This window comes from Podarcis muralis, chromosome 10 (genome assembly GCF_964188315.1).
Source record: "Podarcis muralis chromosome 10, rPodMur119.hap1.1, whole genome shotgun sequence".
In the NCBI taxonomy this organism is placed as follows: Eukaryota; Metazoa; Chordata; class Lepidosauria; order Squamata; family Lacertidae; genus Podarcis; species Podarcis muralis.
The window spans coordinates 64,923,169-64,939,575 of NC_135664.1; the positions used below are offsets into that span (position 1 = coordinate 64,923,169).

The 16,407-nt window shown below is 45.1% G+C and overlaps 1 protein-coding gene across 6 annotated transcripts in view; it reads left to right on the plus strand.

Moving 5' to 3' along the window:
* Positions 1-2,576: 2,576 nt before the first annotated feature.
* Positions 2,577-16,407, plus strand: part of ABCC9 (ATP binding cassette subfamily C member 9) — an 89,751-nt gene continuing 75,920 nt past the window's right edge. For 4 of the 6 annotated variants that reach the window (XM_077935308.1, XM_028746649.2, XM_077935307.1 and 1 more), the window contains exons 1-7: positions 2,578-2,699; positions 5,482-5,726; positions 8,296-8,458; positions 9,283-9,424; positions 11,614-11,735; positions 12,660-12,826; positions 14,149-14,391. In XM_077935308.1, coding sequence (XP_077791434.1) covers positions 8,314-8,458; positions 9,283-9,424; positions 11,614-11,735; positions 12,660-12,826; positions 14,149-14,391 — 819 coding nt within the window. In that variant the 5' untranslated portion in view covers positions 2,578-2,699; positions 5,482-5,726; positions 8,296-8,313. Of the gene's footprint in view, positions 2,700-5,481; positions 5,727-8,295; positions 8,459-9,282; positions 9,425-11,613; positions 11,736-12,659; positions 12,827-14,148; positions 14,392-16,407 lie in introns of all 6 variants that reach the window. The other 2 variants (XM_077935309.1, XM_077935311.1) reach the window with 1 other exon arrangement.

Genomic DNA, 16,407 nt, shown 5'->3' on the forward strand with positions numbered 1-16,407 from the left:
TGGGACGAGCCCTGTAAAAGAGGAAGAAACCTTTGGCTCGAAGGCCACATCCTGTTCTGTGCAGCCTTCCAGGGACCAATGTCAGTGGTGGGCATTTTCCTTTCTCTCTTCCCCCAAATGCTGCCAAGGTATTCATGGTAGGGAGTTCAGTGTGAGGGGAAGAAGTATTTTACCTTCTCCGCCCCTCAACAAACAACGGTTCCCACTGAAAACCACATCCTCCTGTCACCTTAGTGCAGGCTTCCTCAAACTCGGCCCTTCAGATGTTTTTGGCCTACAACTCCCATGATCCCTAACTAGCAGGTCCAGTGGTCAGGGATGATGGGAAATGTAGTCTCAAAACATCTGGAGGGCTGAGTTCGAGTAAGCCTGCCCTAGTGGAGCCAATCTTGGTGGAGCGTGCATTTGGCACTAAATTTAAGCAGAGCCAAGCATCAGCCCCACAGCAAAGCTGAAATATACTCAGAATCGAGTGTGGATTTCATGCTCTTTATTCAGCTCATAGTAGTGAGGAATGGAAGTTCCCCCGAAATGTCTGCTTTGTATACATTATTTACACAATGGGCCCCGCATGATTGGCTAGTTCCGGGATTCTCCTGTAGACCAACCAGGTTGCGGATTCACTTCCACCTGGAGCTGGATTGGGTGGCTCCTGCAGATCAATCAGACTGCTGCCTTCTGGATCCTATTGTTCTAGGACCAATCAGACTGCTGTATTCTGAATCCTGTTGTTCTAGGACCAATCAGACTGCTGCAATTTGGATCCTATTCAACTCAGTACATAACAAAAACAACACTGTAGTACCTCTGGATGCGAACGGAATCCGTTCTGGAGCCCCGTTCGCATCCTGAAGCGAACACAATACACATCTGGGCATGCGCGGGTCGAAATTTTGCCGCTTCCATGCATGCGCGTGACGTCATTTTGAGCGTCTGCACATACACGAGCAGCGAAACCCGGAAGTAACGTGTTCCGTTACTTCTGGGTCGCCGCGGAGCGTAACCTGAAATCGCTCAACCTGAAGCATATTTAGTACAAACAAGCTTTCCAGGTCATGTGGCCAGCATGACTAAACCACTTCTGGCACAAAGGAACACCGTGACGGAAACCAGAGCTCATGGAAACACTGTTTACCTTCCTGCCACAGCAGTACCTATTTATCTACTTGCACCGGTGTGCTTTTGAACTGCTAGGTTGGCGGGAGCTGGGACAGAGCAACGGGAGCTCACTCTATTGCTGGGATTCAAATCACCAACCTTTGGATCAGCAAGCCCAAGAGGCTCAGTGGTTTAGACCACAGTGCCACCTGCTCCTGTGTAATAATGAGATCTATATACACACACACTATGCTCCACCACTTTGATGCACATAAGTTCATACTGAATCTGAAACAAACCACTTTAAATAGATAAACATTTAAGCATTGATAAAATCTATATAAATATAATATAAATTATGCTAATAATGTTTTCTCAGGACGCGGGTGGCGCTGTGGGTCAGAGCCTCAGTGCCTAGGGCTTGCCGATCGAAAGGTCGGCGGTTCGAATCCCCGCGGCGGGGTGCGCTCCCGTTGTTCGGTCCCAGCGCCTGCCAAATTAGCAGTTCGAAAGCACCCCCGGGTGCAAGTAGATAAATAGGGACCGCTTACTAGCGGGAAGGTAAACGGCGTTTCCGTGTGCGGCTCTGGCTTGCCAGAGCAGCGATGTCACGCTGGCCACGTGACCCGGAAGTGTCTTCGGACAGCGCTGGCCCCCGGCCTCTTGAGTGAGATGGGCGCACAACCCTAGAGTCTGTCAAGACTGGCCCGTACGGGCAGGGGTACCTTTACCTTTACCTTTTAATAATGTTTTCTCAGCGGTGGAAAAGTCGCCAGGTAATTCTAAATTAAACCTTTGTTCCTTATGACTGACAAAGGGAAATCGTGTTTCTTTAAATTGTTGTTCCCACCACCCCATCTCCTAGTTTTCACTAGATCTGGATATTTTGCCATTTTCACAACACCCTGCGAAGCCATCCTCTTTCAATGGGAATTTGAGCAGATCGCCATGTCGCAGCAAATGATGTTTGAGCTGCATTTCATAGATTTCCAACTAAAGGGATATTAGTGGGTTGAGCCTCATTTGACATCGCCTTTAATCCCATATGTGTCTTTTCCGAGAGCACTTTCATTGTGTGGTCTTCCTTGCCTGTGATTTTCCTATTGTGAAGCATCTTGCAACATATCTGTATGCCGGGCAGTATACAAATAAAAATAAATGCTATTTGCATTGAAAACTCTTAAAGAATATGCACATAATCCATTTAGATGTGCGTGCAAACCAGGAAACCGATAGGGTGTCTAGTGTACCTATAGAAATCCAGCTGTGCCGATGTGTCTAATCTGCTCCAGCTCCACAGAAAGCGTTTTATTTTGCTTTCTTTTTAAGCCAGAGAAGGAGAGTGCCCTCATCTCACCCCTGGAGGAGGTCAGATGGCTGAAGCATAAAGCTTGCACATTAATGGGAACGGCATTGTCTTCGCAAGCGCTTAAATGACGGCTTTGGTTGTTCTCTGCTTCCCCGTCTGCATGCTCTGAGCCGGCGGCAGTAGGCAGCGTGTCTTGCTCCATAAACCTCATGCTGCAGTCTTCAGAGATGGCATCCCTGGAGAGCCATCTCTGTGTCCACCCGGGTTCCTCAGATTGCCGCAATAGATCCCGGTAAGCCCTTTTCAATAGGCGAATGGGGATGGCAGGGAGGAAAGCGTGAGGTGGAGGTGGGGGGTAGAGAGAGATGGGATTGCAATTGCCAACTTGGAAGGTTTGCTGTAGAATGAACGTCACACAAAATGTTTCAGGCAATGCAGCGTGCATTTGCGGAGAGCTCATGACAATTGCACAGGCACCAGGCACACTGATACCGACCGCATTTCCCATGTGCTAGAGGCGCTCTGAGAAAAGGGGACTCCTAGTTTCTTCAAGCTCTGTTACGCGAAGAATAAAGTTAGGGAGCATGCAGAAAACAGCTAGGCAAATGCAGCACTGTTTTCACAAGCTGCTAAAAATCATGGGGTTTCTCCAGTGTAGCACCGACTAACAGCTACTTAGCAGCATATATAAATAGATAGGCGGTGCAGAGGAAAAAACCAGTTCCTTTTGGCCAAACTAGACTAATTTTTTAATATATAGATTTAATTATATTCCCGAAACAATGACACCAGTTCAGTGTGAAAATACAGTGGTACCTCGGGTTACATACGCTTCAGGTTACAGACTCCGCTAACCCAGAAATAGTACCTTGGGTTAAGAACTTTGCTTCAGGATGAGAACAGAAATCGTGCAGTGGCGGCAGCAGGAGGCGCCATTAGCTAAAGTGGTGCTTCAGGTTAAGAACAGTTTCAGGTTAAGAACGGACCTCCGGAACGAATTAAGTACTTAACCCAAGGTACCACTGTATGCAGTTGTAATAATGGTTATTGTTGAAAATAGAAGAGGATGTCAGAAATGATTAAAATGTGAGGTGTCATGTGTATATTTCATAACATGAAACGGGAATGGATCAAACATGCGTACTACACAGGTTCAACTATGAAGTAACCATGGCAGACGGCTTAATATGCAAAAAAAAAAAGTCATTGGGTTCAATCTGTGGCAAAGCCATCTTTTTTAAAACAAAACAAAACCGAAAACCTTCCCTTGGGGGTTCCCCAGCTGATGCCTGCCACCTGTGGATCCAGCCAGCTCACATGACACTGGCCCTGCCTTGCACCCTCCTTGAGTGTTTTCCCTGCCTGGAATGTGTCCTTGAATTCCGATCATGCCTCTCGCTTGCCTGGACGGTGGACAAAGAGGGCACAGAAACTAGCCTACTGTACAAAGGTAGAATTTACATGAGTTGCCCCGCCCACTTTTGCCTCTGGCTCCGCCCACCACTGACAAGTGGCCCTTGAAAGGTGGCCCGGAAGGGAATGTAGCCAATGAGCTTAAAGGAAGTGCTCATCACCCCTGCTATAAGGCAAACTCGGCCCTCCAGATGTTTTGGGACTACAACTCCCATGATCCCTAGCTAACAAGACCAGTGGCCAGGGATGATGGGAATTGTAGTCCCAAAACATCTGGAGGGCCGAGTTTGCCTATGCCTGCTATAAGGGGTGTCTATTCTGCAGAATTACATGCTACAGTTGTGCCATTGCTGAAAACTGCTTTCACCAGGTTCTGACTTGGGGTTTTTTATTTTTGCTGGTTTGCCTCCCTGTTTCCCTGCTTCCCTCCCCTGTTTAAATGATTTGTTATTTAAATGTTGTTTAATAACAGCAACAGCAGCATTTTGGGGCTTTCCAGTCAGGAAGATTTGAAAGGGGGAAACTGGCACATTACCAAAGGGGGAAACTGGCACATCATACTTGGAAATGAAGTTCTGAAAGAGTAATAATAATATTTTTTATTTATACCCTGCCCTCTCTGGCCAGAGCCGGGCTCAGGGCAGCTAACACCAATAAAATTTCAGTAAAAACATAATAAGAAAAAAAAGGGGGGGATTAAAATACAGGTTAAATTGCAATTTAAAATGCAGCCTCATTTTAAAAGTCAAAACCATAAGGGGAGGGAAACATAAGGGTCAGACTGAGTCCAAACCAAAGGCCAGGTGGAACAGCTCTGTCTTGCAGGCCCTGCGGAAATATGTCAAGTCCCGCAGGGCCCTAGTCTCTTGTGACAGAGTGTTCCACCATGTCGAGGCCAGTGCTGAAAAGGCCCTGGCCTTGGTTGAAACCAATCTAACCTCCTTGTGACTTGGGACCTCCAAAATGTTGCCATTTGTAGACCTTAAGGTCCTCCACAGAGCATACCAGGAGAGGCAGTCCCGTAGGTACATGGGTCCTAGGCCGCATAAAGCTTTAAAGGTCAAAACCAGCACCTTAAACCTGACCCTGTACTCCACCGGGAGCCAGTGCATTATTATCATTTAGCCGCTTTTGGTACAGCTGGGGGAGAAATGCGATTCAGTTTGCATCAGTAGGTGAACCTACATAATCCGTGCATTCTGAAACAGCATGTGAACTGAAAAGCAGTCATCCATAAAAACCCACACTTTCCTGAATTTTGTAATGCATTTCTCTGGCCAAGTAATGCGTACAAGAATGTACACACTAGGGTAAAGTGTGCATAACACTGGGGAAAATAGGATGTATAAAATGCATGGTAGAAGGGGAAATTGCTTTGCAAAAATGTGTATATTGGGCAAAATTGCATGCAAAGATGTGTCTGTAAGGAGAGATGTGCAAGAAAATGCTGACGAATTTTCACGCGGACATTTTAATATATAAAACGATCACAAAACGATGGAAGAAATGTGGGGAACTGAACTTAAAATGAGAAACCAAAATTGGCAGGTTCTCCCATCCCTCTCCCTTGGGTACCCTTCAGCGCAGAGGAAGGAGGAATTTGTATGATAAAAACCCATATAAAGTGTGATTCTTTTAAGCTCGCTCGTCTCTCTCCCTAGTTTCCTTCCCGCCACAGTGCCTGTGTGAGAAAGACGCAAGAAGAATCTCTTCACTTTGGAAACCCGATAGGAGGCAGCAGCTGACCTCCCCATCACCAGCCTAAAAATAAGCCACTCTGGGTCTTGCTTGTGTCTGCTTCCTCCAGAGGAGCAGATCTCCTCCGCCTCCGTGATCCTGGTCCCACCTGGAGAAGTGTGCCTTGGCATTCTGGGCGAAGTGTGTGCGTGTGTGTTTGTTTGGGAAGGTAAGTAATTCTACAACCGGGTCTGATCTGCGATTGAAAATGCTGTCTGCTCCTAAACTTTTCCCTCCTCTTCCTTGGAAGAAAGTCGTCTCTCCCCTCCCCAGCCCCAAACTCTTTCTCTGCTTCTCTAGGGTTTGACACTGGGAGCTGTTTTAACATTTTATTTACCGTTTCCGACCTAGAGATCACTTTTGCTCTCTTGTATTGTTTAGACTGGGTGGGTGAGAGATTTCTTTTTCTGAAACTGGTTACAACGCACAAAACCTGATGGCAGCACAGAATCACGGAATAATGAAACCAGGGACTGTACAAGTGCGTGCATTAAGCTTTTTATAAAAACAAAGGGGGGGGGGAGAGTATTTGTATAGTTGGTAATATATAGTTGCACATGTTACTTTGTAGTGTTGTTTTAATGCCTTTGTACACAACTATGACAATAAGTCTGTACTTTTTCCTAACACACTTAACTCACAATCCAGCTAAAGATGTTCAGCGTATTTGCAGCATATTCCGAAGTATTTTCACCTCGAAATAAGATCCACTTTACGTCCTATCGAGTTTAATGGGGTTTACTTTGCCTGTGAGTGGGTATACGATTGCTTTCTCTTCAGTGTGTGTGTGTAGGATTGCAGCCATGGATTTTTTGTTGATGTCAATCAGAATGAATTCAGCACATGTTTAACTTCTCTCACCGAAATCAGCTAGAGAGAAGAGGACTTAATTTTGGCAGGTTCGTATCCGGGGTGATTTAGGTCCATTGCACATAATCCAAACTCTGGAGAAAGAGGGGAAAAAACAATTTCAACTAAATCTGACTCACAGTAAAACCACTGAAAGTAATGAACCTCAGTTATTCATAGCCAGTAACTTCAATGGGTCTACTCTGAGTAAGACTAGCATGGCATACTACCCAGTGTTATAGGTTCCATACAAGTTTGGACATGCACATTAAATATAAATGGTTAATACTGTTCAGGGTTGAGAGGGAAGCAGTTAAGAATAGTTTGTGTTATTAGTATCTGAGATATTATCAAAATCTAAATCCTTGTAAGATTTTTTTTTTTTTAAGTAGCCACCAGCAGTTAACACATACATAATTCTTTATCTTGGAAATGCAAATTGGTAACGGTGAGGTGTTATTTAATCAGAACTCCCCATAAGTCAGCATGGGTTGTATGGGATATGTTGAAGATATTTTCTTAATACTCTCTGGCTTTCTTCAACACAGCCCAAGCAACTCGTGATAATTTGTTGGGAGTTCTGATTAAATAACATCTCACCGTTAGCAATTTGCGTTTCCCAGATAAAGAATTCTGGCCACAGAGTCTGTGGTGGATGTGAGTTGGAGCTAGAGATCCGGGTGAAATTTGATTCAGTTTGCGTTTAAAAGTGAACCTATCTATATCTGCATTTTCTGGAACAATATTTGAACTCTGGAACACAGCCATATTTCAAAATTCGCACTTCCCCAAATTTTGCACTGCATTTCTCCAGTCATGAAGCATGAATACAAGGATGAGGGGTGCGTAACAATGCAGGCATTTGAGGGAAAAGCATTCAAAAATGTCTTCTTAGATGAATGTTTATACAAAAAATGTGTTTATTAGGAGCATTTCTCACCAAAATGCTGGCGAATTTTCATGACAACTCTTTAAAACAAACAGACAAGCAAGCAAGCAAGCAAACAAACAAACAAACAATAGCAAATGGATGTGGAGAACTGAATTTAAGATTGGAAAAGTGAGAAACTGAGAGAAACCGAAATTGCCATAGGCTCCCATCCCTGTTCATATGATAGACAACACTGCACATATATTATTAATCCAGGTTTCCTAAAGTCGCCAGCACATAAGCAGATACATTCAAGAATGCATATAATGGTTTTTTAAAAAATGTATTAACATTATGCTGTAGAAATATAGTACAGCACAGGGCTCAACTCTTTTATATATGCGTTATGTACACAATATACGCCTTTATTTTGTGCATGTTAGCAAATAATTTACTGCTCAGGATTTGCTACCTACCAATCCATCTTTGCTGGCGGCAGGGAGCATATTGGGTTTGGTATCAGAGCTAAATAATTCTGTGAACCACCCTGAGACCTCGGAGTATAGGGTGGTATATTAACAAGAACAACAACAAAAACAACCTCTTTTTCTCAGTCTATCCTACCTTACAGCCTTGTTATGAAGATACCTGGACTGCGTTTGCCAGTCTGAGCCCCTTAGAGCATTGTGGTCTTGTGAGGGGAATAAGGGTGCCCGAACTCCTCTCAGCATCCTTAGCAAACTACAGCTCCCAGGTTTCTTTGGGGGAAGCCATGGCCATTAAAGTGGCATAATTGTGCTTTAAATGTTCAGTGCGGATATGGCTCAATTTTTGGTCCTTTGCCCTGTCGGCCTCGTGCTGTTCTTCGTAGAGGTTCCTCTAGTCCTGTAATTCTTCAAAGATCTGATCTGTTTGCTAAGGACAGGTTTGTGTTTGGGCTAACGAGCAAATAAATAAACACCCCAAAAAGTTTTCCCTGATGTTATCACAAACATTTGGTTTGTTTCCCTCTCGTCAGCGCAACTGAGTGGAAGCAATGAAAGTCGCATTTTGTGGCAACGACAACCCTTCTGCCTATAACATCAGCGCCGGCTTCTTAAAGAACGTCTGCTTTCTGGATGCCCTCAATTTGGTACCTCATGTTTTCCTCTTATTTATCACCTTTCCTATATTGTTCATTGGTAAGTAATACGGCTGAGAGCTTATGACCTGCTAAGTTATGTGCATTGTTGTTTGGAACATTCCTGTCTGAAATGTTTTTGTGTTGCTATATACCAGGCTTCCTCAAACTTGGCCCTCCAGATGTTTTTGGCCTACAACTCCCATGATCCCTAGCTAGCAGGACCAGTGGTCAGGGATGATGGGAATTGTAGTCTCAAAACATCTGGAGGGCCGAGGTTGAGGAAGCCTGCTCTATACCTATACAGTGGTACCTCGGGTTAAGTACTTAATTCACTCTGGAGGTCTGTTCTTAACCTGAAACTGTTCTTAACCTGAAGCACCACTTTAGCTAATGGCGCCTCCTGCTGCCTCTGTGCCGCCACTGCATGATTTCTGTTCTCATCCTGAAGCAAAGTTCTTAACCCAAGATAATATTTCTGGGTTAGCAGAGTCTGTAACCTGAAGCGTATGTAACCTGAAGCGTATGTAACCTGAGGTACCACTGCATATGTACATGGGGTGGGTACTGAAAAACAGTCTTGATGACTCTTGGGGCACTTTTGAACTCTACCATTCTATGGTTGAACTCTACCATTCTATGGTTGTATGAGTCTGCGAAATTCAAGAAAAGACAAAGAAGCTTCTGTAAAGAGTTATAGTAGAATTACTGTTAAAAAACCCTGCCTCCCAAAACCACTATGCCAGTGCGAGGTAATCAATAAAACTAAGCCAATCTGTCTGAAGTTCCTTCATGATGCTTTTATTGTCATTTGCTTCCAAAAGGGTCCAAGGGTTTTAGGAGTCCCCAGGAATATCTTTTGACACTTATGTTTGTATGTTTCAGGATGGGGAAGTCAAAGCTCAAAAGTTCAGATCCATCACAACACTTGGCTTCACTTCCCCGGACACAACCTGCGATGGATCCTGACGTTCACCCTCTTGTTTGTGCATGTGTGTGAAATAGGAGAGGGCATCGTTTCAGATGCGTAAGTGCTTGGCTGCACATAGTTCAACTTTGGAACTCGCTCCCACAGTGATGGCCACCAACCTTGATGGCTTTAAAAGAGGTTTAGGCAGATTCATGGAGGAGAGAGCTGTTGATGGTTACTAGGCTTCATGGCTATGTTCCACCTCCACAGTTGTGTTGGATGCCACAGGAGGGAGAAGGGCTATTGTCCTTGACTCTGGCTTGTGGGCAGCGGCAGAGCAAGCCGATTGGGTGCCTGGGCTGGTGCATGTGCCCTGCACCCAGGGGCAGGGCCGGCTGCCCGCGGGGCAGGGCCAGCTGGGGCAGGACGCTCTGCAGGGCCTCTGAGGAGTCTGCCTGCCTCCTCCCACTCAGCTGCCCTACAGCTGATGGGGAGGCAACGGGCGGACCATTTGGGGCAGCGTGGAGCCTGCGGGCACCCAAGCTACCATGTCATTCCCAGGAGAGACTTGTGGCTCGGGCACACTGCAGGCCCTGTGGTGAGTGCCGCCTGGCATTTTGTCACCCCCCTCAGTGGTGACACCTGGGTCCACCCGCCCCCACCGCCCCCCCTTCCTCCGTCCCGCTTGCGGGTTTCCCACTGGCATCAAGTTGACCACTGTCAGAACAGGATACTGATCTATGGTGGGCTACTGACCTGATTTCTTACGTTCTTACGGAGTGGGAGAAAAAAATCCCTTGCTACTTGTGTAACACCAAGCTCACAGCATTTCCCAAAGGATAGCAAACCTCTTTCTTCTTTGCTTCCTAAAGGGAAAAGGCATTGCCGTTCTATTTAACTTTCCCCAGCTGCAACAGACACTGAGACAGAAATGCCAGCAGCAGGTGGAACATTTCACTTTCCTTGCTGTTGTTCGTCTCCCTCTTGAAACAGCAGGAGTTTCTAGGCCAGCATCCATCCCGCTTTTGTTTGCAGGGAGATGAGACAACGTCAACTATTTGTTCACACTGGTCTGTTTTCTGGGCAACGCTGCGTCAAAGCAAGTGCTGTCTCATGTTTTCCGATGCGTTTCCCGCCCCTTTCCTTATTGCAAAAAGTCTGATCTTCTGGGAAAGGCGGTTTGTTGTGCAACAGCTCCATATCAGCATTTATTGCTCAACTTGAAGTAGCTGGTACAGTGTGCGATTGAATCCCACTCTGAAACAGGGAGGGTCTGGAGGTCCCCCACAATTGTCCTCGGACTGCCTAGTAGACTACAGCCAAGAAATGGAACACTTAGAGCTCCATCCTACCAGTGGCTGCTAGCCATGGCTGCTAGCTCTGCCTGCACCAGGGGTTGGCAAAGTTTTTGTGGCTTGGGCTGGTTCACGGTCTTAAGATGCCGGTGTGTGTGTGTATGTGTGTGTGTGCATGCATGCATGCACAAATGCTATTTCCGGTGCTCCTTCTGGCGTGGAAGAGGTGTGCACAGCTTCCCATTGACTGCAGGAGCTTCCTGCAGTCAATGGGAAGCCGGCCAGCGTCGTGGAAGGCGGTTCCCACTCTGCTCCATGTTGGTTTAGCGTGGTGCACAGGAGCCAACCGAGCGGGTGGCGGGGCTCCCCGAGTGAGCAGCAGGAGTCCATGGGCCATTTAAACGACCCCCATGGGTCGCTTGTGGCCCATGGGCCTTAGGTTGCCGACCCCTGGCCTATACAGTCAAAGGCATTAAGTGTTTCTGAATTTTAGTTGTTGCAGACCACATCTTAGGGGGAATGCTCTTGAGCTCACATCCTGCTTCCAGGTTTCCTACAGACATCTGGCTGGCCACAGGATGCTGGTCTAGGTGGGCCATTGGGCTAAAGCTCATATTATCCTAACATCCTCGCTTTCTACCATCTTCCCGTGTGCTTTTTAGCAATATCCTACTCCAAGCTTCCCCAACCTTGTGGCTTCCAAAAGTTGTTGAACCACAACTCTTTATGTCCCCTGACCATTGACCATGCTGCCTGAGTCTGTTGGGATTTGTTTTATTTATGCCATTAAATTTATATAACCATGTGATCGTAACAAAACAAAACAAAACCCACCTCAAAGCACTTTACAAAACAACATCTGTGGTGTAGGCTTGGTGCCCAAGGCTGGCTAGTGAATCTTTTGAAGAGGTGAGATCTGAACAGGGGCTTCTGAGCTTTATAGCTTATCTGCTTGAACTTGATACTTGGCAATCCAGTCACATTTTTGACATCACCCTTGTTCCCCTGCAGACAGTTGAAGTCCCGCCACCTACATCTCTTCCTCCCTGCTATAATGGGATTTGTAGCGGCGACAACATCTATCGTTTATTACCACAATATTGAGACCTCAAATTTTCCAAAACTACTTCTGGGTAAGCGGTTGGTTTTTTGTTTTTGTTTTAAAAAGCACACACTCTCTTTTCAGTGGGCTTTTTGAGCAAACTGGTGCAACCTAAGCCATGCTGGATTCCCTGCTGATAAATAAATATTTGTGCTTTGAGGAATAAAATGAGACACACGTGTGTTTTCCCTCTGTGGAAATGCATGGCAGAGACACAACAGCTAGAGAGGCTGTGTACATTCCACAGAGCAGAAGACACCAGTGCATTGAGAAAAGGGCTTGTAGATTTAGGATAGCAATCTTTAGATGCCTATTATATGTCAGCCTTGTTCAGTTGTCTCTAGTGGATTGTATCCGACTCAGAGTAGACCCATCAAAATTAATGCACTTAAGTTAGCCACGTCCATTAAGATTGCTGGGCCTACTCTGAGTATGGCTAAAATGGAAAGCGTAATGCTGGTGGTCAACAAAAGAGGTTTAAAGGCTGTCTCAAGGCAAATCTAAAAAAATGTAGTATAAACACTGACAACTGGGAAACACTGGCCTGCGAGCGCTCCAGTTGGAGAACAGCTTTTACCAAAGGTGTCATGGGCTTTGAAGACACTTGAACTCAGGACACAAGGGAGAAATGTGCTAAGAGGAAGGCATGCTTGGCAAAGCCACACCGTGATCAACTCCTGCCCAGAAGCCTATGTCCCCACTGTGGAAGGACGTGTGGATCCAGAATTGGCCTCCACAGTCACTTACGGACTCATTGTTAAAACCGTGTTTATGGAAGACAATCGCCAAAGAAGAAGAAAAACATTGGAAACAACACACTGTTTCCATAACCTCTGTTTTTAAAGTGGTTATATCCTCAGCAGACTCTGGACAGATTGATTGATAGATTAGAGATTGCTTAGAGATTAATGATACCTATGTATAACTAAGTGTTATTTCTTCCTTTGTGTCGCAGCTCTGTTTCTGTACTGGGTCATGGCCTTTGTCACCAAAACTATCAAGCTGGTCAGATATTGCCAAGATGGGTTCAGCTTTCAGCAGCTGCGTTTCTGCATCACCGGACTGATGGTTGTGCTCTATGGGTTATTGATGGCAGTGGAGATCAACGTCATCCGCGTCAGGGTGTGTTCCGCTTGGCATAGATTCCAGACTTTATATAACTTTGCTGTGTTATCTACCAGCCACTGGCCAGTAGAGTGGAAGAGTTTAGCCCTTGCTTAAGTCAATCACTCCCATCATCTTCCAGCTCTTGGAGTGTTTACAGTGGTACCTCAGGTTAAGTACTTAATTCGTTCCGAAGGTACGTTCTTAACCTGAAACTGTTAACCTGAAGCACCACTTTAGCTAATGGGGCCTCCCACTGCCGCCGCGCCGCCGGAGCACAATTTCTGTTCTCATCCTGAAGCAAAGTTCTTAACCTGAAGCACTATTTCTGGGTTAGCGGAGTGTGTAACCTGAAGCGTATGTAACCCGAGGTACCACTATATTTTGAAATGATGGCTTACAGATTTAGGACCCTGTGAAAAACACACACACAAAAAGGTGCATCACGCAGAGGCTTTGAATTAGTGTGTATATCAACCTCCCCACCTACCTCCCATGCACTATAGCAATGTTTCCAAACTTGAGTTTCCAGCTGATTGCTAGCTAGGCATGATGGGACTTGTAGTCCAAAACCAGCTGGAGACCCAAGTTTGGGAAACCCTGCCCTATAGGAACTTCTTCTTGTGCAGCCCCTCCTCAGGTCTCTGCTGTGGAAATGTTCAGAGTGGCAGGAAAGTATATATTGTTAATTGATATCTTTCCTAATTTACGCTAGCAAGTTCCTTTACTTAGCAGAGTTACATTCCCCTTTTTACATGCACAGCAGATAGCTGGTTGCAGGCTCGTGTGAGCTTCTCACTATTATACAATTCAGTCTGTCTCAGATTGAATTGTACGTTCCTGGTCAGTTCCCTTAAATCCCTCTTAAAAGAGTAAAGATGCCACAATCTTATTCAAAGTCAATAAAAGAAGTTTACTCACATCAGTTCACAGTTGGATTCCTGAAGGCAGACATAGTTACAAATATGTACATGTGGATCTACCCCATATGGGGGAATAATCACTGTGCTTCTCGGGTGGTACCTCGGGTTAAGTACTTAATTCGTTCTGGAGGTCTGTTCTTAACCTGAAACTGTTCTTAACCTGAAGCACCACTTTAGCTAATGGGGCCTCCCGCTGCTGCTGCATGATTTCTGTTCTCATCCTGAAGCAAAGTTCTTAACCTGAGGTACTATTTCTGGGTTAGTGGAGTCTGTAACCTGAAGCGTATATAACCTGAAGTGTATGTAACCCGAGGTACCATTGTATATAAATAAAATAAATAAATTTAAAGAAATGGGGGGGGGGCATTTAAAAAATCACCTGCCACTCAACTTGTTCTTTGTTGTTTTTATCTCCAGAAATATGTGTTTTTCACAGACCCTCAGAAAGTGAAGCCTCCCGAAGATCTACAGGATCTGGGTGTGAGGTTCCTGCAGCCTTTCGTCAACTTGCTCTCCAAAGCAACCTACTGGTGGATGAACACGCTTATCATATCAGCTCACAGGAAGCCTATTGACCTGAAGGCGATTGGGAAACTGCCGATCGCCATGCGAGCCCTTACAAACTACGTCCGCTTGAAAGATGCGTATGAGGAGCAAAAGGTAAGTTCCTGAGCGGGAACAGAACCTGATTGTGACAGCCACTCGCTCTGCTTTTGATTCCTATAATGCCTCCAATAGTTGAGTTCGAACACAGCCATTGTGGCTGTTAGCCAACTGAGGCAATCTTAAAGGTAAAGGTACCCCTGCCCGTACGGGCCAGTCGTGTCCGACTCTGGGGTTGCGTGCTCATCTCGCTCTAGGGGCCGTGAGCCGGCGCCGTCCGAAGACACTTCCGGGTCACGTGGCCAGCGTGACGAAGCTGCAGCTGGCGAGCCAGCACCAGCGCAGCACACGGAAACGCCGTTTACCTTCCCGCTATAAAGCGGTCCCTATTTATCTACTTGCACTTAAGAGTGCTTTCGAACCGCTAGGTTGGCAGGAGCTGGGACCGAACGACGGGAGCTCACCCCGCCGCGGGGATTCGAACCACCGACCATGCGATCGGCAAGTCCTAGGCACTGAGGTTTTACCCACAGCGCCACCCGCGTCCCTGAGGCAATCTTACCTTCCAGTAATTTGTCTAACCCACTTTTAAAGCCACCCAAGTTCATTCATCTTCCTATTTTTTTTTATTTTCAATGCAACATTACAACAAAAATTACAAACATTGAATCCAAAATAAAGCAGTACAAACAAGCAAAAACCAAAAACACAAAACACTAGAAAAAACGAACAAAAACCAAAAACACATCTACAAATAAATCCATATCATCATTCTGATCGTAACGTTATGTATACACATCTTGACTTCCTTCCTTTGTTCTAAGACCTCGAAATTTTTACTCTTTCTAAATTGTTGTGTCTAATGTAGACACTATCTTTATACGTTTTGCACCATTTTTCTCTTTCTTTAACCCTGCAAAGCTTCATTCGTTACATACCGATATACTTACTCCAGAAAAATGTTTTTTCATATACTCTTTAGCACATCCCCATTCTTTTAATAATTTTTGGTCCGATTGTCTCCTTATGAATGCTGTGAGTCTTGCCAGATGTATATGTACAAAATTTAATTTGCCATTCTTTCATTGATGGATTTTTTTCTCCCTTTCCAATTTTTTGCTATGAGCATCCTGGCAGCTGTTGTCGCATAGAGGAATACTTTCCTTTGATTGTCAGGAATATCATTTGTGATTATACCTAAAAGGAATGCCTCCGGGTTTTTACTAAAAGATATTTTAAACATCTTTTTGATTTCTTCATATATTTCATTCCAAAACGGTTTAATAGGTTGGCATTCCCACCACATGTGAAACATTGTTCCTATTTCTTTCTTGCATCTCCAACAGGTATTTGATTTTAGTTTGCAAATTTTAGCCAATTTTAGCAGAGTTAAGTACCATTGGTACACCATTTTCATCAAATTTTCTCTGATTGTGTAAAATGCCGTAAATTTAACATCACATTTCCATAATTTCTCCCATTGATCCAGCCGAATTCATCTTCACCAGAGATTTTTGAACAGAGTTCACATGGCCATTGCATACCCCTCAACTGTCCTGATAAAATTGGGACTTCCTGTTTTGGGGTCCCAAAATGCCTAAGCTTGGGGGTAGATTGCATGCTTTTCATATCCAATCCTTGCCACACCTGCTTTGAAAAAGGAACTACAGGCAAATTTAGGAAAGTTCCGAAAGTTATTCTACATCTGGAGGCCTGAGGCAGCTTCTAACTTTTGCCATTGTTTACGCTGGTACCATAGACTTAAATTTCAGCGATCTTGCTAGCTGTTACTCATGCATAGCCGCCTTATAAGGTTTCTGAGGAAAGAAGGATTAAGCCAAACTGTTCCTGTATAAAATGGGACAGAGCTGGCCTTGAGTGCATTCCATCCCTTTGGAGAATGTAGGAGTCTGTTCTCCCCCAAAGCCTTCAGTGAAAGATGCTGAACATGAGGCTGTTAAATTATCTCAGACACAATTTTGTGGTGAGAATAACTCTTGTCAGCCTCAGGTTCATGGTCCTATGTCAAAGCAATCTACCAAAGATCTGTTACTATAATAGCAGCGGTAATAA